The 26,964-nt window shown below is 48.4% G+C and overlaps 1 protein-coding gene across 3 annotated transcripts in view; it reads right to left on the bottom strand.

Moving 5' to 3' along the window:
- Window positions 1–1,345: 1,345 nt before the first annotated feature.
- LOC147660681 (rab GTPase-activating protein 1-like) overlaps window positions 1,346–26,964 on the bottom strand; it is a 225,995-nt gene continuing 200,376 nt past the window's right edge. For 2 of the 3 annotated variants that reach the window (XM_086951531.1, XM_086951533.1), the window contains 4 exons: window positions 19,085–19,168; window positions 18,895–18,966; window positions 17,440–17,640; window positions 1,346–3,747 (listed from right to left, as the gene is read on the bottom strand). In XM_086951531.1, the coding sequence (XP_086807657.1) occupies window positions 3,580–3,747; window positions 17,440–17,640; window positions 18,895–18,966; window positions 19,085–19,168 (525 nt within the window). In that variant the 3' untranslated portion in view covers window positions 1,346–3,579. The remainder of the gene's footprint in view (window positions 3,748–17,439; window positions 17,641–18,894; window positions 18,967–19,084; window positions 19,169–26,964) is intronic. The other variant, XM_086951532.1, reaches the window with a different exon arrangement.

Genomic DNA, 26,964 nt, shown 5'->3' with positions numbered 1-26,964 from the left:
GGAAGGTGGTACTTGGACCTCACAGGCAACATGCAGCAGTTAGGAAACTGCTAGATGCTGGCATAAGCTGCCGCCTGTGGGCCCTCCACACTGTTCTGGAGGAGAGGGACTCAACCTGTGTGTGCAGCTCAGTGCGTTAGATGCCATGTTCTTGCTGTGGCACGGCTTCCGTATGTTAGTAGCACGAATTCCTCAGTGTGAATTTTAACAATCACAGTGCCGTTTTAGAGCAGAATTAGCAGCGCGATCTCTCAAGATGGGGAGTAGGGGGAACAAGGAAGCAGCATGGTTGGGACTCTCATCTTGTCCCCCACACCCTGTATGGGGTCTGGGCGATCATGTGCTTGGCATACACGCCTACATCACCACTTAACCCTCTACGGCTACATCACCACTCAACTCGCAACACCTACAGCACCACTCAATCTCAAGTATTAATTATTTTAAAAAATAAACGTTTTCGGCCACTTGCGGTCCCACGGTCTTAAATGAAGAGCTATGAGCGCTGGAGCACTCTTGGCCTTGCTCACAGTTGTGGATATGGAAGTTTGGGTAGGCATTAACATCTTGAAGTAAAGGGATAGCCGTGTTTTGAAATGACGTGCTTTTGAATTTACACTAAGTAAACAACGCTTCGCAGTGTGAAAGGGTTTCCCGGCATGAATGAGTTTGGCTGTCCTTTATTCCCTGCCAATACTCGACAGATGCTAGGCAGCGCATGGCCCGAGAGAAGCAGGGCACAGGGATGCATGCAGGCATAGCGCGGATGGTTAGCGGATCGCAGTGGTGGTGCCGAGGTTTTATTTTGAAAGGGAACGCAAATTTTCTCCCGCAGCTCGTTGAATGCACACTTCGGCCACGCACCACTGGAGAGAAGACCTGGCCGCGCGTGCAGCGTTATCCTATGGGACAACGCTGCGCGCGCGGCCAGGTCTTGTAGCCACATGCCAGCTCGTTGTCGGCTGAGACGCCACCTATAGTTCTCTGGCGAGAACGCGCTTTGCGCGTTACTAGCCGAGACCTAAAAATACATGAAACATAAGGCTGTTCCACAACAGGAATATCTTCTTTTATGGATGATTTCAATTACGGTATTCTGTCATGTGATGATCCCTCAATGTGGCAGAATCAACACCACTTCCAACTCCTGGCCCTCCACGGTAGCAATGAGATGTGTACCACTGGTGGTCTACCCAATCGCCATCATAACATGGCCACGGCTTCAGAAACGGTTATTGTGCTAACTCGGTGCTACGAGCAACAAATTGCTGCATCATCTTTGGTGGTAGGGTAGCACCTTTAACAAAATGTACCTAAGGGACAATGAATGGTAAAGACACCAGTAAACATATATATATATTTATTATACAGGATACTTTAATGCTTTTAGGTTCCAATCTAATGTCTAGGGCTTTGTCCCTCTTCACCAGGTATTACATCTCAAGAGACAGGGCATTTTCCCTCTCCAGTCTTCGCCTGCCCCACACCAACATGATGTCACCATAGCATCTCTGTGCAACACGTGTTAGACAATTTAAATATAATTTTAAAACAAAAAATATTAAATCCCATCTATTTTAAGCAACATTTTACACTTTATGAATCATATATATATTTTTGTTTTTTTAAATAAATGTTTGCTGGTTTGGTCAAATGACGAACGGAAAAAATTAGTCCCTCCCACTTCCCATATTCCTCCATCTCCAGAGGTCTGTACAGCGATGATCAGCTTTTAATCACAAGGAACTTTACCGGTTGCAAACAAAAGTTGTTCATTTGGCTCTTTGGGCACCAATGTATGAATATTTAATAGGAGTCAGTGTTGAAAGGTAGACTGGCTCATTATTCTCTGCACCGCTAAAGTACACCTTGACCAAAGCAAATCGCAGATGATGCCTTCGCACTTTAAGACACAATACCCCTCAGTCTTGAATTTACTGAACATTCTGTCTCCATTTTCCAGTATGAGGTGAGAATGTGGCTGTTCTGGAAGGTGGAGTTTGGGTGCTCATTTGGTGGGAGCATAGGTGAGTGTTGACCTTGTGAATTTGCCGCACAATGGCGGATTAACAATGTATTAGAACTGCAACACATTCCAAGTGACAGACCTTCCAATCAGTCCTAGGGCTATATGAAGGTGAGTGTGCTTGTGTGTTATCCGTCATGAATGCGTCTACATCTGATCCACAATGCCAATGGACACCAAAATAGTCCTGCTACTGTGAGGCTACTCACAATGCCCAGCTTCACATGTGGCACACCTTATCAATGACGGGTCTCTAGCAAATTCCATGCATGAGGACAGAAAAAAAGTAACCGGAATTTACACAAGCAATCGGCACAACTGAACATGTACTTAGGACATATGCCACTCAGAGCATGGACTCGATTATGGTTCCAATAGATCTGATATTTGGAGAATTGCAGCCTCATAAAGCTTCCTTGTACCACAGGTAAAGGGGTGCTCATATTCCTGTTATCCTCTGTGACAGAAAATGCACCCTCATCTTTGTTGGAGTAGAGCGCTTCTATTAGCTGGTGCGCTTTACAACATTGGTAATTATTTTTGTGCAATTACATTCACCACTTTTGTGTAGTGTTAATATCTTTCAATGCAGATCTCCATAGAAAGTGTCCATATCAACAGCTAAAGGACAAGGCTGTAGAAATACTTTCCCTATACAAGACCACTCACAACACTGTGCTGAATCTGCAGGAGACTTCTACTTCTTTCATTTTCATCTACAGCCATTTTGGTAAGTAGAAGGGGGGCATAGGCCAGTCACCTCCCTGCGCAGAAACCACCAAGTGGTACAGAGCTCTGGGTCACACAACTTATGCCTGTGTTCTGTCAGTGCTCTTTTGTTGTAATGCTGTGCTTCTAAACTGCTGGTGTGGTGGGCCCCTCTGACTTTTTCAACGTATATAATTTCTAGAGGTCAGTCACAAAAGCATTGGAGATGTAGGTTTTATCTACATAGCTAGAGAATCACTTTTATTGGGAGCAAGAATAATAAAACTTTTTTAAAAAGTGCCAATTTAAATAGGGGAGTGTGGGCTGCCCAGAAGGTAAGGAAGGGAATTCAATTCAGTGAAGCAGTCAAAAGGACAGTGCACCCTCTTTACTGTAATGAACACATCGCCTTGGTCGCTCCACGATTCTCTCAAACTCCTATCCAAAAGTCTGCTATGGCAACCAGATGAAGTAACATTTTTAAATGCACAATAAATTTGTCAATAGCAATAAAAAAAACTGATTACAAACATTTTTTTGTATTGTTTCCATGTGGCATAAGAACTAAGGTTCTAAAATAAAGCAATATGTTAAAAACAAAGTGTCGGTTGTCAGTAAGCAGCAGTGAAGAAGCTCCTCTGGGCAGTGGAACAAGAGCAGAGGTGAAACAGCCGTGACTCCTTTTCCCAAGACACTGTTGAATACCGCTTAAAATCCGGCTTACTTTAATGGAGGAGGAGTTTTGGAGAGTTCTAATAGAGGAGCATGGGATGACCTCTGCTGCTCCTGGGCGGAATTGTGATACTGTGTATCAAGTGTCTGTCTCTTGTTATTCCCACATCAGACTATGTGCTTTCTTTGGCCGGTTGCGAGGTCTGGGCCACGGGCTGCAACGGGGGTGATGCAGGCGGTGCAGTCGTGGCTGTTTTGATAGAGTTCAGGGTTTTGCTGAACCAGGAGTTTTTGGCGGCCTGGATTTCACTCATCAACGCTCCTCTCTGGTGTTCAAGCTCCTGCAGACGAACAGGATAAAGCAAAATCAGATGGTTACAATCATCAGTGGGATGTGTATACACAGCCTCTGCTGGTGTACCTCATTCATGAGCTGCAGCACCTAGTACTTGCGTACTATGGTATTATATGTAGCTCTTTCAATGCACCTCAATACGAGCCCACAACAATGAGGCCATTCTAAGAAAAGGACTTTCCAAGTATCCCCCCCCAAAGCACTTCTAATAAGCCAGGAAGCATCCATTGCTATTTCAGAGCAGGACATGTACACTGCTCAATATAGTCTCCTCTCCTTCATCCCCACCCAGAGCTTCAACAATAGACAGCAATCCTGACCTAAAACATGCTAACCTATTGAGAGACTGAGATGACAGACAAGCATAACACACACCACTAAGGCACCTCATACAATCCTTACAAGCAACCACTCTACAATTCCAGTACATCCTCCTGTGTTGAGATTCACATGCACGTATACCAATGCACAACACCCCCTAATGAACAAGTTACTTACCTTCGGTAACGATATATCTGTAAGAAACATTAGTTAGTATTAGATTCCTTACCTTAGAATATCCCCAGGCGTCAGTCTGGATCCGGAAACTTTTGCGTAGCAGTACCCCTGCGCGTCGGTAGGCGTCGTCTGCAGGCGTCCCCTGCGGCTCCGCGTCCGTCGTCGGCGTTGTGCTCCGTCATGACGTCGCTGGAGTATATAGACGCCGCCTCCGCGCGCTGACGTCAGTTCTTTGTACACAGCTTTTCCGCGCCAGAACACGCAGAGCCATGTGAGAACCAACACTGGTGCCATTTGAAACTAGGGCCCTGAAAGGGATGTCCTTAACCCTAGGTATCAGTTCGCAGAACGGGGAGGATGGGTGGGTTCGGTAAGGAATCTAATATTAACTAATGTTTCTTACAGATATATCGTTACCGAAGGTAAGTAACTTGTTCATCTGAAAGAAACACGTTAGTATTAGATTCCTTACCTTAGAATAGATACCCCAGCAATACCAACCCCGGCTGTGGGTCTGCGAACCAATACATTCCTACACCAGAAAGTCCTGGAGGACAGAACGGCCAAAGAAGCCATCCCTCCGGACTTGACTGCCCAGGCAGTAGTGCCTCGCAAAGGTGTGCAGCGAGGCCCACGTAGCCGCCTGGCAAATGTCCTGCAAGGGGACTCCCCGGCCCAAGGCAGTAGTAGCCGCCGTGGCCCGAGTGGAATGGGCCCTCAGCCCAACAGGAGGCTCATTCCGAGCCAAAGAGTAGCACGCTTTGATGCACAGAACGACCCACAGAGAGATGGTCCGTTTATGTACCGCCCGTCCCTTCTTCGCACCCACGTAGCCAACAAACAGTTGGTCATCCACCCGGAACTGGCGTGTGCGATCCATATAAAATGAAAGCGCACGTTTTGGGTCGAGACGATGGAGCCGCTCTTCATCCTTTGAAGGATGCGGAGGCGGGAAGAAGGAGGGGAGGGTGATGGACTGCCCGATGTGAAAAGCAGAAACTACTTTGGGCAGTAAAGAAGGTCTAGTCCTTAGAACCACCTTGTCAGGATGAATGGACAGGAAAGGAGGTTGGACAGAAAGAGCCTGGAGCTCACTCACTCTCCTGGCAGAGGTGATGGCAACCAGGAAAGCCGTCTTTAAAGTCAGGAGACGGAGAGGACAAGAATGAAGGGGCTCAAAGGGAGCACACATCAAAAAGGTTAGAACCAGGTTCAAGTCCCACTGAGGCATCACAAACGGAACAGGTGGATACATGTGTGTGATGCCCTTCAAGAATCTCGTTACAATTGGGGACTTGAACAAAGAAGGCTGATCAGGAAGCCTTAGAAAGGCTGAAAGGGCCGAAAGGTAGCCCTTGATAGTGCCCAGAGCAGAGTCCTGCTGGGCAAGAGAGAGAAGAAAAAGAAGAACCTCGGAAAGAGGGGCAGAAAGAGGATCCACAGCCTTTGCTGTGCACCATGCCACAAATCTGTTCCACCGACAGGCGTATACCGACTTTGTGGAGGGACGCCTGGCTGCCAGAATTACATCACAGACTTCAGGAGGCAAGTCAAATAGCCTCAACTGCCGCCGCTCAATCTCCAAGCATGGAGGTGGAGACTGGACAGGTTCGGGTGGAGGACCGTCCCCTGCTGCTGCGACAGAAGGTCCTCCTGAAGGGGCAGGCGGATCGGGGGACCGACTGACATGCTGAGTAGCTCGGGATACCAGTACCTTCGAGCCCAGTCCGGAGCCACAAGGATAACTTGGGCCCGGTTGCGCCTGATCTTCTTCAGCACTCTGGGCAGAAGTGGTATAGGCGGAAAGGCGTATAACAGACCGCAACTCCACTCGCGCTGAAAGGCGTCGCCGTGCGAGTGCCGTCTTGGAAACTCCAACGCGCAGAACTGATGACATTGCGCGTTCTCTTCTGTGGCGAATAGATCTAACCAAGGCTCTCCCCATTGCAGAAAGAGGCCTTGCGCCACGTCCGAGTTCAGACGCCATTCGTGATCCATCGAGCACCGACGGCTGAGTTCGTCCGCCCTGGCGTTCAGAGAACCTGCCAGGTGTTGAACCGTCAAAGTCACGCCCTGACGTTCCAGCCACTGCCAGAGGCGCAGAGCCTCCTGGCAAAGGGTCCACGACCCCACCCCGCCCTGCTTGTTGCAGTACCACATGGCGGTGGTGTTGTCTGTGAACACCTGCACCACACTCCCGTTGACAAAGGGGAGGAATGCCTTCAGTGCTAGACGAATCGCCCGTGGCTCCAACAGGTTGATATGGAGCCGGGACTCTGCCGGAGACCAGATGCCTCTGATCTCCGCCTCTCCCAAGTGGCCTCCCCAGCCCTGGAGGGACGCGTCCATCACGACAACGTGCTCCGGTTGGGGAAGGGAGAGGGATCTGCCTCTGACCCAATCGCGGTCCGTAAGCCACCACTGCAGTTGTCTCGCAGTGCCCTCCGAGATCAAGACGTGGTCGGACAAGTTGCCCTGATGCTGGGCCCACTGAAACTTCAGGTCCCACTGCAGAGCCCGCATCCGCCACCGGGCGTGATGCACCAGAAGGATGCAGGAAGCCATCAGCCCCAGCAGCCGCAGCGTCAACCTGACCGAAACCCGGGATAGCGGCTGAAAGATGGGAATCAAAGCCTGTATATCCCGGACCCGCCGTTCCGGAGGATAAACCCGAAACTGCGCCGAGTCCAGAACCGCTCCGATGAAAAGGAGCTTTTGAGAGGGACACAGGTGTGATTTCGGCACATTGATGGAGAACCCCAGCTCGTGCAAGAGGTCTGCCGTCATCTGAAGGGTGGTGGACGACTGTCTGGGGCGAGCCCGCCTTCAACAACCAGTCGTCTAGGTAGGGGAAGACTGAAACCCCTAACCTGCGCAGATGGGCTGCGACCACCGCCAACACCTTTGTGAACACCCGTGGGGCGCTGGTAAGGCCGAAGGGGAGCACGATAAACTGAAAGTGCTCCTGGCCTACCGTGAACCGCAGGTAACGCCGGTGGGCCGGCAGGACGGGGATGTGAAAATACGCATCCTGCAAGTCCAACGCTACCATCCAGTCTTGCGGGTCTAGAGCAGCCAAGACCTGAGCTAATGTCAACATCTTGAACTTCTCCTTCCGTAGGAAGCCGTTGACGTTCCGTAGATCCAAGATAGGACGTAGGCCCCCTTTGTCCTTCTTGGGCACCAGAAAGTAGTGGGAATAGCAACCACGCCCTACTTCTCGCCCAGGAACGCGCTCGATGGTCCCCTTGGCCAAGAGGGCCGTAACTTCCTCCTGCAGAAGTGCCAAGTGGTCCCCCGACACACGGTGGTTCTGCGGTGGCATGGCTGGAGGATTGGTCTCGAAGGGGAGGGAGTAGCCCCTTCGGACGAGTTGCAGCACCCACCTGTCCGATGTGATTGTGCGCCAGTGGGCGTGGTGATGGCGAGCCCTGCCACCCACTGGCGTCACATGGGCCTGAAAGCACGGACTAGGAGGATTTGGAGGCTGACGCTGCGGGGGGAGGGGTGGCCTGACCCCGCCGTTGACCTGACCGCCTCCACGGCGGTTTCCACGGCCGCCACCGCGTTGGTAAGATTGTTGCGGCGCGTGGCTGGCAGCACGTGTGGGGACGCCCCTTCCTTGGCCACGAAAGGAGCGAAACGAACCCGTTTGCTGGCGCTGGGTCGAGAGACCCAAGGACTTGGCCGTGACCCTGGAGTCCTTGAAGCGTTCCAGCGCGTGGTCCGCCTTGTCACCAAACAGGCGACAGCCATCGAACGGCATGTCCATCAGGGCATTCTGGACATCTGCCGAAAAATTGGCGGATCTCAGCCAGGCGTGGCGACGAATCGCCACCGTCGTGGACATCGCTCTGCCCAGCGAGTCGGTCGTATCAAGACCACACCGTATGGAGTATTTTGCTGCGTCTCGGCCCTCAGCCACAGCCTTGCCGAGCTTTGCCCGCACCTCCAAGGGGCATTCTGGCAGCAGTTCCGCGACCGTATCCCACACAGAGTGGGTGTAGCGGCCCAAGAGGCAAGCGGTGTTGCAAGACCGCAGTCCCAAACTCAGGGACGAGAAGACCTTCTTGCCATACTGGTCATACCTCTTAGATTCCCGGTCGGGCGGGGCCGACGGGAATGCGGTCTGGGAAGTCGAGGCCTGGATCACCAGACTCTCAGGGGTGGGATGGGTGGACAGGAACTTGGGGTCGTCAGGGCACGGACGGTGGCGTCTGGCCACGTTCCTATCAACAGGCGAACCTGAAGAGGGCCTGGACCACGTGCCCAAAAGAACGTCTGACAAGGCTTCGTTAAACGGCAGCAGTGGCTCCTGTGGGCATGACTGCGGTTTGAAGACCTCAGTGAGGATGTTAGGCCTCACGGCCGCGACGGGGAGCTCAAGGTGTAAGGCCTTGGCAGCCCTCATCAACACCACTGAATAAGCAGCCCCCTCCTCCGATGCCACGGAAGGAGGAGAGACAAAGCCAGGGTTAGGAGAGTCGTCCAGACCACTGGCATCACCCAAATCACCTGTCCAGTCCACGTCGTACTGACACTCACGTGACAGAGGGTCCTCAGACCCCTCCCAACCCTCTCCGTACTCTACATCATCTCCATATTCGGAGTCAACAATGTAGACCGGCTCCTCGGGGTTCACAGGCCCCATCGGCGTCGAGCGACGCCGGTCCGACTCCGCGTCCGGATTCGGGGAGGGCATGGGGACAACGCCGCCCGGAGCCGGCGCCGAAGCCCCGGCGCCAGCCGGAGCCGGCACCAGAGAACCGGCGTCACGCGGGGACGGTGTTGGGGGTAACCCCGATGGAATCGGCGCCGGAGAGGCCGGGAGACCAGCCGGCGTCGACCCCGAAGGCCCCTGCGGCGCCGGGGTCAGAGCCGTTGGCGGCACCGGGGCCGGAGCACCCGATGGCGTCGAGGCAGGGACACCCGAACCGCCAGGGCCCCCGGACGGTAGCACGTCGGAGGAGTGAGCGCCCTCATGGCCATAAGGAACGCCTCAATCTCCTCGGGCGTCGCGCCTAGCCCAGGGACCGGAGGGTATGGAGCAGGCCGCGCCGGCGACTCTCGCAGAGCCGCGGGTGTGGGGTCACCCGAACCCCCGGCCGCGTCGCGCGAGCGTCGGGGGGAGTCGGAGGTACGATGACGACGCCCCGACTTCTTGTGCTTCCTACCTGAGGAACCAGACGAATGGTGACGACTTCCGGAGCGCTCGGCACGGCTCCGCGACCGCTCCCTCGAAAGCTCCCTGGACCTCCGGCCGGACCGGGACCGCTCTCGACGCGGGGCCGACACCCGGAGCTCGAGCAGCTTGCGGGACCGCTCCCGTCAAGCTTTATTAGTCAAGGCCCGGCAATCGACGCAGGCGTCCACGTCGTGGTCGGGGCCCAGGCACCGGAGGCAGAGTCGATGATGGTCCGTGACCGACATCGTGCGGTCACAACCGTCACAATTCTTGAAACCGGGCATCCTACCGGCACCAAAAAAGTATAAGAAGTTTACAAAACTTGGTCAAAAGACCGGAGTACTGCTCTTCGGATCAGCGCTTACTGGCGCGGAAAAAAGAAGAACTGACGTCAGCGCGCGGAGGCGGCGTCTATATACTCCAGCGACGTCATCACGGCGCACGACGCCGACGACGGACACGGAGCCGCAGGGGACGCCTGCAGACGACGCCTACCGACGCGCAGGGGTACTGCTACGCAAAAGTTTCCGGATCCAGACTGACGCCTGGGGATATTCTAAGTTAAGGAATCTAATACTAATGTGTTTCTTTCAGATCTAGTGGTTCTCACCTCGCACAGCTGTGATATCTCAATAATGAGTTGCCGCTGTAAAACATAGAACTCCCTTGCAGTACTCTTTGCCAAAGCTGTCAAGTTTAAGCCATAAAGCTCTGAAGGCCTCCGAATAGGAAATTGTAAATTGAGACAAATACTGGTTTGTGATGTCTTATTTGGAATGTATTATAAGATTTGGTAGAAGTGGTTGCAATTTGTGCACCGGCTTCTACCAAATGCACTGCTTGGTATTTTGCAAACCAACAACCTATGTTTAAAAGGAGGCTGCAATTCGACCTACCTCTTTAAACTGAATGATAGGTCACAATTTGCAACTCAGTACAATTGGCTAGAGTAATAGATGTGGGTCAGAAGACCACCATGTCTGTGATTGTTTTTAAATAAAGCAATTTTTTTTAAATTCTTTAATGCATCCAGTTTTCCTAGACAGAAAATTGGATGCATTTTTATAAAAACAAACCATTTTACAACAATTTTCAGCCTAAAATGTTTTTATCCACATTCACAAATGGGAAGGGGGCCTCTCAACAGGACCCCTTCGTGTTTACGAAGTGCTTAGCACCTAATTTGAGGAGTGGTGAAATATTAATGTTTTCTAACTCGAATTTGGTTGCAAAATATTAATATGTACCTTAAGGATTCAATATCTGGAAGGGACACCCATAACATGCCCCTTCCAAATAATGATTTGTTATGTATCTGCAAATCCATATTGTGATACCGAAATCACAATTTGGGTTATGAGAATATGAAAAAATGCCATTTTGCGGATGCAAAAGCTCCAATTTTATGAATCGGAGCCTTTGCGATTGTAAAGTTGCTTTGTACGTAAGGGTTTGAGTTCTTTCTCCCATCGGTGAGCAGTTCTCGATAGATCTGCTACAGGTCCTAAATGACCACTTAGACTGTTAATTCAGCAAATCTCTAGAACTCACGTTAGACAGATCTCTTAAACTTGAACTCCATATCACCTAAAGCTGCTCAGCAACAGAAGGTGCTTCATACCAGAAAATGCACTGCAACCTTGATACAATCTGCACAGTTCCCCTAGGTGCAGCCCGTAGTGCTGCAACCTGTTACCTCCGGTGTTGGTACTGGCTCCACAGTGGCATCTAGTAATGGCTTTTTGTACTGCACCCTTCTCTTCAATTATTTGAAATTAGTTACTTACCTGTAACTCCAGTTCTCCACCCTTTTCTCTGGTTAACAAAGAACAAAGTGATACTAAGAACCAATCCTAAATGTATTTTTAGGTGCCCACTGACTTTCATTTGAATGTGCCTGTCATTCTTAGACACTTCTTTCCTAATCCATCTTCACTAGCAGAAAGATCATTACATTCTCTAGACTTGCGTAGATGTCTCAAATTCTATATAGACAAAACAAATGACATACGCACATCAGACCAGCTATTTGTACCATTTGCACAACCACAAAAAGGCCAAGCCCTGTCCAAACAGGGGATAGCACTTTGGCTCTCAGGCTGTATTGCATTCTGTCAAGCCAATCATCCTCTCCAGGAAAGAGAGAGGGGCCATTCCACCAGGGGCATGGCATTAATTGCAGCACTCTATGCTGGGGTGCCTTTGAGAGAAGTCTGCTGTGTAGCCACCTGGAGGAGCAGGCAAATGTTCACAAAGTATTACTGCCTAGACGTGGACGCAGAAGCTGAGGCAGCAGTGGGGCAGGCAATCCTGAGAAACATCTTTCACTGAAGGTGAGCCTGCATTCCACTTTGTTTTATTTCATAATGTGTACTGCTTGTTATCCGGATTCAAGCATGTGAATATTTAAAAGATCTAAAGTTGGAGAAGAAATGAGTTACTTACCTGTAACTCCATTTCTCCAAGATTGGTATTGTTTATATATTCACATGCGACCCCTCCCTCCTCCCGGGGTCAGAGGCTCGTTGTATTTTATTCTCACACTTGTGCTTTGAAATTTGAGCTATGGTGGCCTCTGGCTTTGGGGGGGGGGAGGAGAAGGGGGATGGGTAGGAGTGCTTAAGCTTCCACTTCATTTGCTGAAGTTTTTTTTTTCAAATGAGGGGGATGTGTTATTAAACATACTGTGTTTTAGGCCTATGGCCATTTTACATTATATACTGTTTGTTGTATATTTGACACTGTATACTGCTATTTTAATGTATCAGGGATTCCCACCCGGGTGACAGGGAATTATTCAGGCATGTGAATATATAAAAGATCCAATGTTGGATACGTTGTGTATTACGGTTCTTGAAGGCAACAGTCTTACAGTGTGCACCAGATGAACACGCATTGGCAAAGCCAATAGGTCACACCTTAAAGTGAGATTTATTGCCTTTTCAAAGGTTTTCTTAGCCAAGTTGTACAGCAGCACCACTGTTGGGCAGCATTGTTGGAAGTAAATTTTTTAAAAGTGCTATGACTTTCAACCATGCTGCTGTACAACATGGCTTCTAAAACATTATCAAAGGCAAATAATGGAGCTACTTGACTTTATCAATGTTTTTTTTAAAAATGGTGTACAGCAGTGCAGCTTCTGTGCAGCATGGTTGAAAAAGAAAAAAGAGCTATGATGCGGTCAAGGCTGGCTGCGTCAGAGTGCTTTCAAGCATGCTGCACTAGTACAACATGGCTAAAAACATTGACAAAGCCAATGGATCTTGCATAGGTGAGAACTATTGGGTTTGGCAATGCTTGGTAATTAGTGCAAGAGATTTTTTAAGTGGGTGAGGAAGGGTGTCTTCAGCTTTACATTGGGAAAGTAGGGGATCTTCTATTTTTAATAAGAAAATCAAGGTGTGTTAACCGGGGATATTCGGAGGACAAATAAATGAGAGGTGCTCAAGACAAAGTGGGAGAGCAGGCGAGAAGCCAGCCACTGTACTGGCAGAGAAGAAGGGATCCTGGGAGGCCACGCTCCTCTGCCTTAGCGGAGGAGCCGCCCCAAAGGGATCTCTGCCTTTGCCTGTGAGATGAGAAAAGTAGTAGGTTCCCTGACTTTATTTAGGATCAGCCCAGACAGGATGGGTTGATCCAGCCTGTAACTGAGAAGGGAGTTGTAGAAACAGCTCCTAACAGAGGGGAGAGGCCTCCACCAGAGCCTTCACTGGGAGAGATAAGTAGCGGCTCCGTTGAGGAGCTTGAAAAATAAATCCATGCTTATTTAAGTTCTGTTGACCAGCCTCCCCACATGATGTCTTTAATTAAACTTTGGCAAACACTTATATACTGCTTTTGATGGGAACTCTGAACAACTTTTCTTTTCCAGCTACTGATCAGGAGTGGAGACGTCCCTGGGACATGTACCCTCATTCTAAGATGCTGAAAGCAAACTCTGCCACACTGTATTCCTATTTGAGTGTGGAAACGTCCTTGGTTGCTGGCCCAGGTGTGGTTGATCAGTACGCATGTGGGCAAACCATGAGCCACTTCCAGGTCTAAGGTTTTAACCAATGGCTCTCGCATGTTTATATTTGCGTTCCATTCACACGGTCTACGCTCATTGTTGTAGTCTCTTAGCACTGAATGGCTAAACGCCATGTACAGATCAACCATTCGTCAACTAAGTCTTGTTCTGCAATCAGGCTGCAAAAAGTAAAACTACAATTTTTGAGAATGCTAAAGTTTGTGAGCTAAGATTCTCCAAGTAAGAGACACACCATAGCATGAGATCTGTGGGTTAGATGAGCTACTTAGAGCTGAAATGTGACATCTCTGGACTGGGCAAGCAAATCACACCTAACTTGGAATATCATAATATATCGGGTGACTCTGGAGAGCACAAGCTATTCAATCCCAATAGCCCGGACAGTGTGAGATCTATGAACAAGGACAGCTTCTCACACTGGTGTTAAAACACAACACCGAGTGGGCGCATTACCAAAGTGAGCTAACCATAATTATTTAAAAGAAGGGCAGGCAGCTGGCGATACAGGGTCAATGCTGCAGGGCGACTTCCTTTGCAGGGGTCTCCTCGAGGGTGAGTGCACCAACTTTCTCCTTCTCCCGATTAGTATGGCGGTTGTGTTTTGCGGGAAAGAGAAGATATGGATGTCTCTCAGGCATGGACGTCTCTAGCTTGAGGGCATCTATTATAACACATTCCGGCAATCTGATGTGTGCGGACTCAAAGCTGCCATCTGTGCGTGTATGGTAAATCTAAAGAATGTGAGTCAAAAATCCTTCCACCTAAAACACAAAAAATGAGGGTGACAAACTTAAAAAGTGGTAAGTAATGGGCAGGCTGAAGCCCAACAAAAGATCCTCACAAGCAACAGTTCATGCGCTGTTTCAGGAAACAGCTAAAAATGGCCTTGTTGCTAAGGAAACTTAATGACAACAGAGCCAGCTATAATGTTACCTGGGGCTCCCAATATGCTTGCATCGTAACTGAGAGGAAAAGCACTGCTGTTACTGCCACACATGGGGAGAAGAGACATCACCTTTACTAATGTTTAAAAGCCAAAATATCTCCTCCTCCCTCAGAAGAGACATTTCCCTCCTCCAATAACCACCTCTCCTAACAAAAGCATGGACATCTCTTGCAATGCAAGGGGCTCTTCATCCCTTTTTTTTGGGAAATGTGCCATTTCTGCAGGACCACCCCAGATTTTTCTCTCCAACTGCTGAACCCGTTTTCTGTTGGCCTTAGAACGCTGTGCACTTTACCCCTATTAAACAGTGGTAAAGTTAGTGTGCTTTTAACTTTAAACATGATAAAATTGGCATATGCTTCATAGGCACATTTAATTTACTTATAAGTCCCTAGTATATGGTACTACCTGTACCAAGGGCCTGTAAAGTAAACGCTACTTGTGAGCTGCAGCACTCATTGTGCCACTGACTAAAGTAGCTCCCTAGCCGGCCATTTCACACTGAAGTGCAAGTTTAATCTGCAATTTTGTCCAGGGAAAATAAACCTTTGGCAGGTATAAACCATCCTTTTTAATACTTATAGGTCACGCCTAAAGTATGTTCTAAATGCTCATAGGGCCAGATGTTGCAAGATATTTAAAAGGTAGGACATGCTTCTTTAAGGTTTTCGTGACCAGGTAGTAAAAAAAACTCAAAAGCCGTTTTTTCCTGTGGCAAGGCTAGCCTTCCATAGACTAACACCGGTTTGCTTTATTACGTTTAATAAGTAATACATTCTGTTTAGGAGCAGCTAGAGAAATACTTCTTCTACTAATTTTAATTGCAATTTAAAATGCTCTTTAATGGTAACGTTAGAATTTAAATTATTCTGAAAATGACTCTTTTAGAATGTTGCCATTTCCAGGCCTTAGGTTTCTGGGGCCTTTCTGTGAGTGGCCAGCTGCTTCTAGGCTGTTAATGGCTCCCCCACTAGGAAATGTGTATGAAGTGAGATAGTGGATACAGGGTCTGGATGTAGAGGGAAGTGAGTCTTCAACAGGATGGCTGGGGAAGAGCTATGCCCTGATCACACTTGAAAGGGGTCTGCCCCAGCAGACACAAAAGGACCCGACACCTAGTGTGCCTCTGCCTTTTGGTTCACTAGCCAGGCTCGAGCCAAACCCAAGGGAAGAGGGGAGGACTGATCAGAACATGTTTAGGGGTTAGATAAAGGGGTTGTCCCTGCCAACAGGCTGGTTCTGGGTATAAAAAATTGCACTCTCAGAATCTGAAATCAGAACACTCTGGACCTGAGAAGAACAGAGGAATGCCTGGCCTGCTGTATGTGACCTGAGAAGAGCCCTGAAGGCTGGACCTGCTCTCCCTCTTGTACCCAGGGCAAGGAATTGGACTCCAAGGGTCATACGTTTGACCTCTTGTTAAAGCTGCAAGAACACAACAAGACGCAACTGCCAAACTGATCAGGACTGGATCCTGTTGTGGCCTCTACTTGCTACTATTTCTCTCTCTAACTACCTCCCCAAAGGTCCTGGGGGACTTCGGAAGTGTACTCCTGTGGTGGATTGGGATTAAAGGGCTAAAGTCTGAAAGCAAATCTTTGACCAGAACAAACCTGGTTGGTGAATCTAACCGGTACTCTCTTGCAGTCCGCGTCAAATTGAGTCCAGGGGTCCTGTTCTACCACGGCCAGTACTTTGCTTACTGGTGCCATTTTACTGAAACCTTTACAAATTCATAACTACAGTTCCCCTTTATGGACTTTTATCATTTTTATATAATTTTGTTAACAAAATTATACTCTATTTGTATTATTCGTTTAGGATTTTTTATTGTTTTTGCAATTCTATTTTATTATTGTTTTAGTACTGCATAAATACTTTGCACATTGTCTCTAAGTTATGCCTGACTGCTTTGTGCCAAGCAATAAGATAGTTGAGTGTATTTATTTTGTGACTTTTGTCGTTCACCTTGACAAGGATTGTGATTATTATTTGAGGTGGGTTCTAATGCCTATTAGCTAATACTCCAATTTCTTGCACCTTTCTTGCTGGATTTCACTTGCCACTACCGCCGTAAAAAATACCCAAGCCCTCCTGGGTGCTTTAGTCTTTTCTCGGTCATCAAAAGTGAAGCCTCTAAATATATGAAATGCAATGTTTTGCCAATGTGCAACATTCCGTCCATCACCTTGTGTGTTTTGCTGTTCGCCCTATGTGGGAAGGGTATGCCCAGACGTGGGTCCCGTGCTCACTACGCCACTGGAGTCAAGCTATCCAGGCTGATGACCGCTGATAGCCAGAAACCGGTCCTAGGATGCTTGATTCCGGTCCAGGGAAGACATGGCTTGGCTGTTCGGGCTGGACTGTTCCCATGATCCACAGGGTCAAGACTGATTTGCATATGGCCATGTCTGAACTGGGGTGACGTTGGTGAGCAAAATAACGATGGATTAAACCCAGATGTGTGACTGGGGGTGAATGTTTTGCCAATGTGCAACATTCCGTCCATCACCTTGTGTGTTTTACAATATATTCCATTCCCTTCCAAGTTGCATCACACCTCCAACTTTAATTTACTCTTAGCAAACATAGCTCTGTCCTTTACCTGAAGTCTTCTTCCTCACCCTACGAGAAAACACAAGTCTCCAACATCACAGACACCCCACCGCCTCCAAAGTCCCACCCAGCATGAACGTTCTTCCCACCACAGGTAGCAGGTCCTGCTCTCTGTGCGCTAAACAATGACACCTGGTGCAAAGTGTCTGACTAAAGTGGACGTAACAAAAATCATGCGGTCATAACTAGAGCTAGCACCTGGGCTCCAGAAAAGGAGACATAGCTGACTCCATGCCGCATAAATCTTCTCTGGTGGGAAGACTCTAAGTTTAGCACACAAAGAAAAAGCTGTGCCACTGTAGATAGGTTATGCACCAGGCTTTGAGCAGAAGAGAATTTCGGCCTATGCCACGCAACAATCTTCTTGGGTGGAAAGCGCCAAACAGAGGCTTTGTCACTGTACCTGGATTTTGCACTTGGCCTCTACAAGCTGCAATTTGGTCTGTGCCAGCTCCAGCTCCATCTGGCGCAGGTGCTTTTCCAGCATGACCTTTTCATCGTCTGAGGCTTCAGCACTTAGAGGGTCGTTCCCCGAACCGCAGGGGCGTAGTGTTCCTTCTTTGCTGAAGATCTCGCTGCATTGTACGCAGGACATTACTTTGCTCTGTGAGGGAAGACCGAATCAGCATAACTAACATTAATCTTACATCTGAAGAACAAACCAACATTATATTACCATTTTATATAGATTTTAGAATCAGTTCAAGACTAGTCTGTAGTGGGGCATGGGTGACAAAATCATGCATTGTGCAACATGTTTTACACACACACCCTTTCAGTGTCAGCAGGAATGTGTGGAGGTTGAACATGTATAACTGCGGGAAATATCTTAAATGGCCAAAGACAGATCTCAGATGGTAACATTTCAGAGTCGGACACCTGACCTAAAATGGAGGGGGTAGGTACTGTTGCTGGTACACAGAGCTGCCAACGACTGACTTACAATGTGTATCTACATTTGCCAGGAACACCCACAGAACTAAATTCGAGCAGTCTAAGATGTTAGGAAGGCATTGCTGTGAACACCTCTTGAATGCCAGTCAACAACCTACGAGGTCTTGGTGCCATCTCAGAAAAAGCCTGGGGACGTGTAGGAAGATGATTTAAGTTGTGGAAATGCTAATGCTGGAATCGCCTGCAGAGCAGCAAGGATGATGGGATATCAGCATCAGAAATGCCCAGAGCAGCAGACAACTAACCTAGCACAAAAAATCACCTACAAACCAGTGGATAACTGGCCTACAATGTGGGGATGTTAGCGTTAGCTGTGGAAACACCTACAGAGCAGTCGACACCTTATCTAAGATGTGAGGATATTACTGCTGGAAATGGCTACTGGTCAACAGCTCACTCACCTCAGGTGTTGGGGTGTTAGTGCTGGCTGGAAACATCTTCATACCAGCTGATAACTGACCTAAGATTTCAGGATGTTAATGCTTGAAACACCTATAAAGCAGCAGACACTTGACCTAATGTGTTGGGATTTTAGTGTTGGATCCTTACAGCTCAGGAAGGTTATGATATATTCCTCAGCAGCTTAAAGCTTACCATCACAAAAACACTTAGCTTGTCAGTAATGGTTTGTGACATTCTGGTCTTAGGGTCAATTTGATGAGGTCCATCATGCACTGTGAAAGAATTTAAGAGTTTCTGACCTCAACTCTAACAAAATATAACCTCTCATGCTCAAGGAGGTGCCTGTGCAAGCCAATGTAGCTGGTAAACGTGGGCGCATCCCCCGAAGAGAACATCAAATAGAGCTTATGCTAAACACCCCCTAAAAGCAAATACAGCAAATGTGGAACACTCCAGCAAGCTGCTTTCCACCACCCTCAATGCTACAGGCTTCCCAACACACCTTCACCATCTCCAGCTCTTCCTTGTTAGCCGTCTGCTGCTTCTCCAGCCTCGTGCTTAACTGTGAACAAATCTAATAGGGAGAAACAGAAAATGTTCATACGGCTTGGCGAATCAGGTACATTAAACTGGAACTTGCAAATATTGATCGCTGCTTTCTAGGCCTCTTCGAATGAATGCAGCAGCCTTACCTGTTTATATTCTGCAATAATTGCTGTGGTCTTTTTGATTTCCAGTTCTGCCTTTTCTAACTGTTTCCGGAAAACCTCCTTCAGCTGTGTGGGAAAGAGAGAAATTGTAATTCCCAAAAAGCTTGGTAACTCAAGGTCGATTAATCATTGTGGAGGTCCGGTATAGAACACCCGGATGGATTTATTGACCACCCTGAAAATCCTATTTGCATCTCAGAAAGAGTTATCAACAGTTTACAACAGTTGTTAATAAGCACTGGCAAAACCAATAGGTCAGGCCATTTATTAGAGGAAGCGTTTGGTAATAGTTGGTCGACTTTGTGGGCTTTACTCTCAGTTGTCCTAGAAAACCCCCCCAATGAAGCACATTTTGGGCTACAACGATATAGAGGGTGGGAATGAGGCCTTTGATGAACAGATTGCATTCACAGTGTTAAGCTATTAACAGTGTTAAAGAAGGAGTCAGAAGATGAAGTTTGTGTTTTAAATCCTGCATTTAAAAGGCATGAAGTGTTGAATAGGTGATACAAAGGGGGTGGGGGGACGTTCACCGCATCTTTAAAAAAAAGCATGTGTGCATGCATATCTTTTTGTGAACAAAGGCTATATATCGAACAACTTGTAATCGTGACAGCAAAGTAAAACAAATGAACTAGAAAGGGTGATTAGTGAACAGCACTGTGGACTTCTCTGCCTGTCATAAAGACAAACAGTAAAGACAAAAATCAAAATATAAATTGTTTTAGAGCCAGTTAAGTCAATACTTCACAGAACACAAAATGGCTCTGAATTACAAGCAACAAATCCTGTTGCATCAATTGTATGAAAAATTGTGCCTTATCAACCAAAACTTAATGGGATCACAAAAAGGACAACGTAGCCATCCATGAATTGCCATGGTCTTGATAGGTAGCCCATCCGAGGCAATGCCAAACCAAGACAAGCACATCATGAAGGGCCTCACCAAAAGCCCACTCTCTCGCTCTGCACTTCTTATTGTACCTTTTTGAAAAATGTATTAAATAAGGCCAACCTAAAGCTAGTCATATCTTAAAATGACAAAGATTACCTCAGAATGGTGTTCACCTGTACCTAGTACAATTTAGAGTTTCTTGTAGTCTAAATGGAAGTCAACCATGCCTTGTACTTGTTAGCAGGGATTTAAACTGGAGCTGAGCGAGGAAACGGGTGGCGAAAGCGACACGCGGCAGGACACAGCTGGTAAAGTGCGCCTCCGCCATTGTCTCGAGGAACTGGATGCGCGGGTGGCATAGGCCTCGGGCATAGGCCCGCGCCGCCGGGGCACCCCCACGCCACTGGGTCTGCCTGGCCATCGGTGTTGTCTTCTCGACACACACCAGGCCTGCGTACCACCACACAGCCAGGCTGTGGGCCTTACTGCAGGCAACCCCTATGGGGAGGCCAGGCGGTGGGGGGGGGGGAGGGAGGGCCCATATGGTGTGAATGGCATCAGGGGTGAGGAGAAAGAGGCCGCTAGCTGGGCAGGGGAGGCACTTGTACCTCTTCCCTTCCCCCACCTGGGCTGGAAACGACGAGCAGGACCCCAAAGGGATCTCGCGAGGCTGGGCTGTCCTGTGTGCCATCCTGTGGCACTAAAGGGGCCGCCCTCTTAGGAGGGTCCCCTTCGTGGACATGGGCAGCCCACAAATGTCAAGTTGGCAGCAACAAAGATGTCGGCCACATCTGCAATCCGTGCCATCGATCAAAGAGGAGCTTAACTGCTGAGCTGCCAGCCCGGTGTGGGAGATCGGCCCCTGTACTCCATCGCCCCAACAATCCCCCTACCCTCTTCGCTCCTCCCCCAACCCCTCTCCGCCCCTGAAGTTTAGTCTAAGAAGTAAGCACTTTGGAATGCAGTTTTACCACAAACGATACCATTGTGAAAGGGAGAAAAAAATGGCGGAAATCCACTTTATTGTGTGGTAGTGAGGACAGCCTCGTATGAATTAAATGCACACCGCACACTCGCCTTTCAACGCGTGTTTTCAGCCTAAATTCCAGTCACAGGCCGAAGTTTTGCACATGCGCATCATTGTGTTTGCAAGGCGTTCATGCCGTGAACTTGACTGTTAGTCTAAGACAGACTGCCAGGGTCAGTGCAAGATGGAGGAAACTGCAGACGGATTCTTGGCGGCACCACCACTGATGGTCAAGACACATCCCATGGTCGCGAGGATGCCCTTGTTGCAAAGAGGAGAGGTGTCATCCCAGGGGTCAAATGTCACCGTTGGAGTTACGGGCTGGCCTCACAAACATCTGATGATTACTGGCACTTCCGACCTCTTTTTGGGTTCGTTGGTGCTGTGATTGCAGAGGCATGGTGTGCGACTAAAACCAGAATCAATCAGTCTCCTTGTGATAGAAGAAATAAATAAAAATAGACTGAGTGCAGAGTATGCGGTATGCTTTCTCGGTTACGCAGCAGTTTGCCCTGGAGTCTCCAGTTATAAGGACCTTGTTCTTACAGCGAGCAAGAGCTTCTATTTTTGGACAAACCCTTGTTGAAGTGTCCTTGAAATATGTCACCTTGTGCTCTTATATTCCATGGCACAAGAATATCCCCATTTAGCAAACCCCTGCTGTCGGAACTGTCCCTCCTAAGATATCGTCTAAAGGTTATTCTTCTTAGAACTCCACTTACGAAAATGGTCCTGCCACGTGTCATGCAGCCCGCCAGGTGTTCCCTGGAAGTACAATGTTGGGTTTCATGCTGAGCTGAGGCCGGCATAAAGACAGACAAGACACAGAGTAGGTGGCTAGTTGGATTTCAGACCCCTGGCTCATTTGATAGTAGTCCCAGGTGCGGCCCAACGGGCGTCCGAGGTCCCCTGTACCGTTGTGCTGTTGCTGCCCCTCTACCAACCGGGCTAAGCGTGGGATTTAGTTTGACTCTCTCTTTACTCAATGGTCTAGGTAAGAGCAGATATGGTGCTAGGCCTGAGTCCTGCTTAGGGAACAGCCTATGTGGAAACTGGTGTGGGGCGCCAGGCTTGCTTGCGTTACAATGGGAGCCGTGGGGCCCTCCCTGTGTCCTTAACTCCAACAGCCGGGTTGGGTGGAGCCAGTCGTCTGGGGGGATCTGGGCAGGATTTTTATAGTCCGGTGCCCGGCCTCCAGTCTGCCGCATTTTGACTGGGCTTGGGATGATGGGTGCATGCAAGCAAGATGAGCACTCATAGGGGGGGGAAGCCTGAGGGTCACCTGTGTCACACTTGGTGCCATGCGAACTGCGCGCCGTTTTCACCCTCTCCACTGGCACCTGGTGGGACGCTACCTGTTTTCTCGCGCAATAATTCATCTTAATTATAACCTCTAAAAGCGGCATGCAATCTATGAACGCGAGCGCTTCATAGCTCAACCTGGTTGGAAGCAAGCCTCTTTCAAGATCTCGTGTAGCTTTTCACATGGTATCAGAAATCCTACACTTTCCCTGCATCCTCCAGGATACCGTGTGCAACGGTTTGTGGGGTGAAGTCGGAAAACTTGTCCAGCGTGGGGGTGTATCTACGAAATGACTGCCTGCATAGCTGGAATCTTAGCACATAACATATTTCACCATTGTGAGAAGATTGTTGCTCGAATTATGGGGTTGGTAAAACTCCAGAGCTCCTCATACACGGGGATGTTCGTGCATATGGCTGTAAGGAAGGAAATCATGAAGGAGAGTTTGTTATAATAGGAATATGAAGCCAAATGATGGAACACTGTTAGTTATCTGCCTAGGTGCATTTCTTCCGGTCGCCTGTCCGTTAATTGGTTGAACATTGTGATGTAAATGATGACAATTACATGCAGTCATCTACGGAGGATTATATTGATATACAATTGGAAATTGATTACTGCAGGGAGAAGGACACAAACATGTTTCTCCCCGGCCACAGAAGGGATAGTGATACACGTGTTACATACTTGAACAGGCATTAAGTTACAGCGTCCTTTGTTTAAAACTCTGTTAGTTACCCTCTTGGTTCAGTCCCCTCGAGGAACGAGTTGTGGGTACATGATTGAAACATCAATGTTCCTGCGCGGTGTATCACATACTTGAACAGGCATTAAGTTACAGCGTCCTTTGTTTAAAACTCTGTTAGTTACCCTCTTAGTTCAGTCCCCTCGAGGAACGAGTTGTGGGTACATGATTGAAACATCAATGTTCCTGCGCGGAAATACACAGGCGGCAAGGTTCTCAACTGGTAATTAAACAAGTGCACTTTCCTGTGCCTGCAGCATGTGGTCAGAGTCTTGGCTCGACTCGCAAACCGTTGATCCTGGGCAAATCCCTTTCTACAATAATTGTCTGTGTCCTTGTGGAAGGTAAAGGGTCCTCACGTGAAGCGCTCCATTACCTGCTGGGCAGGTTCGCGCTATACAAAGCGTCTACAACTAGTGCAAAGGATATCAGGCAGAACTCGGTTAAAAGAGAATGAAGCAATGTAATAACCTCGGGTTCAACACATTGGTAGGAGTGTTTTCTAACACTGTATGGCACCTGGCCGACATGTTATGTTATGTTAGTATGAATTTGTAGAGCGCACGTTCACCCCAGGGTTTCTTGGCGCTGTGTACCGCTGGGGAACCCGTCCTGGCTTTCCCTGTGAGATGGTCCCTATTGGACATCCCCAAGGTGAAGCCAGGCATCCCCGGCAGCGAGGGGGCCGTTGTGGAGATTAAGCAAGCTATTGCCCAGAGTTGCAGCGTGGGACCCATGGTTAGAGAGGCACAGAGCCGAGATTTATCGAACCCGCTGACATTGGTTCCGTACCCTGCCGCGTCGGGAATTGAACCCTGGTCCCGGGCCGACCTCTGCTTCTGGGTCTGCCACCTCTAACCAGTGAGCCACACTTCTCCACATGTTCCTAATTTCAGTATAATAGGACGGTTCTACAACCATGGGTGACACTTCACCATTACTACGGGGCATGCAGGTGGTTAGCAGTCCGGGCGTTCCTGCTTTGTTCGTTAAACTGGCCCATCCCCGTCTGCATGTGCTGTCTGTCGGCGGTAAGTAATATGCAGTTAGAACTTGGCTGACCCTGAATATGCAATCTTTTAACACACCTCAGATGGGAAAAGAGCTTGATGGGTTGGAAATACTGTTCCATCACAGTGACTGTATTGAGTTGTGTACCTAACAATAGTAGAATTGAAGAGCACTTTTCGTACAAATGGAACCCTGCTGACTGCCAGTGGCCACCTGCAGGCTAGCGGCATATTATATACATTTATGAAACGGGAGGTGGTACACGAACGATGATATCAAGTGAATTTTAGGCAGGGGAAGCTTCGAAAAACTAACGTAGGGTAAGCAGAATGGGGTATTTTTGAACAGGAATATGTCTCTCTTTTCCATCCACTCTTGGTCCCTGACTAGGGGAGGGGTGGAGTAATTGCGATTAAGTGTATCACTGCTCCACATACAGGCTTGGGGCCACATTTTGTCACTGTAGTAGCACAATCAGCATACTAGGAGCATTACAATATGGTGTAGAGAATGCATTCCGTTCCTACAGATCCCCAATCCACGGCTCTATTGTGAGGACCTCAATAATGGATTCACTAGAACTTTACCCCAAATAGGGCTAGTTGGAATAGATTGTTGGTTAACTTGTGGGGCTTCAAACCCAGAGCGTCTCACTAGTGATGTCCGTGCAAAGGTGTGTAGTGAAGGGTCACCAGAAGGAGAGACCCGAACATGCATAGGAATGGAACGGTATAAAATGGAACCTCGGAGGATGCCTCTGAAATGGATTTTTATGGTGAGATATTACCGGACTATTCCATGCATTTATGTACAGAGCAGTTCCAGTGATTACAATTGGGTATGGATACTGCAGGGGGAGGGACTACACCACGCCAATTTAAACACAGGGATACACCCTTTTTCAGAGTTGAACCTGGCATTGTCCAGCCCGTTTAATTGAAGTCTCAAGGGGAGAGTGCACTGATCTTCTGTGCCTTTTTTAAAAAAAAAATTCTTGCATGGGATCTGCCAGCGATTTCTGGGAGGTGAACCGTGCTAAGATGGTGGCATGGGGCCATCAGGAACAGGGGGACTGACGGACTTGGTGAGGCACTAAAGACTATTCCCCAGGGGTACTGGCTATATCACAACTTTGTTTCGATACAGTCGTAGCAATAACTCTAGTAATAACTGGAGTAGGTTAGTTTTGATACAATAAGTTAACGCTACAAGAGGTAGCTTTATTACAAGGTAATGCAATCATCATGAATTGGCTTACTCGGAGGTTAGGTTCTGAGAATAGAAATGGCCACTGATTATCAGAAAATGGAAGGGCTACTCAGAACCAATTCAAGGGACAGAATTGAGTACGGGCAGGCCTACCTGGTAGGGGTTATTTGCAGGAGTGAACAACTAAACAGCTTGGGCTTCACATGTTATACGATGCAGGTGGCTGGCCGCACCCATAAGTTTCCAGGTGGGTCGCCCACACCTTTCCAGGTAATAGGACCAGTTAGTACCGGGTCATCTAAGTTCAAGTTAAATAGAGGCTTTTGAGCTCTGTAATTTCTATTGCCACGCTTGCTGCGCTTCAGGCACAGAGGGTGAATGTCTCATGACAAGTTATGCTTGCATTTTGGGTTAAACATTGGGATTGGGATTACACTATTCTTTCATTTGCAGTAAAAAAAAAAAAATTGAAGAATATAGCAGTAAAGCTGGCAAGCATGAAGCACATAGGGCGTAATCCGGAAGGGGGATGCAGATGGGTCAGTTCAGGACCAGGTGGAAGCAGGTTGTGGGATCGGCTTGGTTTACAGACATGGGGCTGGTCTCGGACATGTTGGTCCTTTTGACCTAGAGGGCTGCTTGTGGCATCCAAAGTCTCTGGCATTTTGCCTGTCTGGGGTCATCCAAGGTCTTTACCTTAGAGACAGTTAGGTATGTCCTTTGTTCAGTGTGTGGCTTATTATGATTTCATGACTACGGACATTCTATGCTCTTGGCCACATGCTCTGAAGTGCATCTAAGCGGGGCAGGCACAGAGCAGAGGGGGACAGGCACTAATGAATATATCCCCTAATTGATTTAGGCATGGTGCAGGCCAGGTGGTATGCCAGTAGTAACTGATAGATTATCTGTGTAGCGTGGTATGGGGCAGGCAGTATTCGGTGCCAATCAGTACAAGGTAACACTTCTACTGGTTGGCACCAAATACTGCCTGCCCCATACCACGCTACACAGATGATCTATCAGTTACTACTGGCATACCACCTGGCCTGCACCATGCCTAAATCAATTAGGGATATATACATTGAGACTGGGGAGGGGGCCTCTACTCTTAACGTCCTGGTCTTACACCTGGGAGGGAATGATTTGACTTTCTTGGGGAAGAGGGCCCTGCTTGTGTGAGTTAAGGAACCAATTAGGGACATGTAAACCCCCCTGCCTGGTGTAGCAGCGCTATGGTTAAATTCACTGAGCAGAAGGGGTTTTGAGTTATTAGACATGGTTGCTGCACGCCATATCCACAGGGTGTTTGAGGAAGTACCAAGGAGCTATGCTCAATGGTAAGCCGGTGCCTCTGGTGCAACAGGCTCACACAGGAAGAGGACATTGCTTCAAGAAATGAAGACCACAATGTGCAAACTAAGGAACAAGTTGGGGACAGGTGAACCTTGGTGGTCAGAGATCACCCCCCCCCCAGCTCTTTTGGCATGGAGCTCGGTCAGGGGAGGATATTGAGGCTGTGCGCAGGAGGGTCAACTGCGTTGAGTTAACAATGCCATGCACAGAGTCACAGAACAATGGGAGTTCTGTTGCTCAGGCATGGCTTGCGGCATGCCAAAGTCCACAGGGAGTCGTTATGAGGATGGGGTGCACCTGTCCAGTGTGGGACTTG

Source organism: Lissotriton vulgaris, unplaced genomic scaffold, assembly GCF_964263255.1.
Source record: "Lissotriton vulgaris unplaced genomic scaffold, aLisVul1.2 SCAFFOLD_763, whole genome shotgun sequence".
NCBI classification, from domain to species: Eukaryota; Metazoa; Chordata; class Amphibia; order Caudata; family Salamandridae; genus Lissotriton; species Lissotriton vulgaris.
This window is presented reverse-complemented; position numbering and strand designations above follow the sequence as displayed.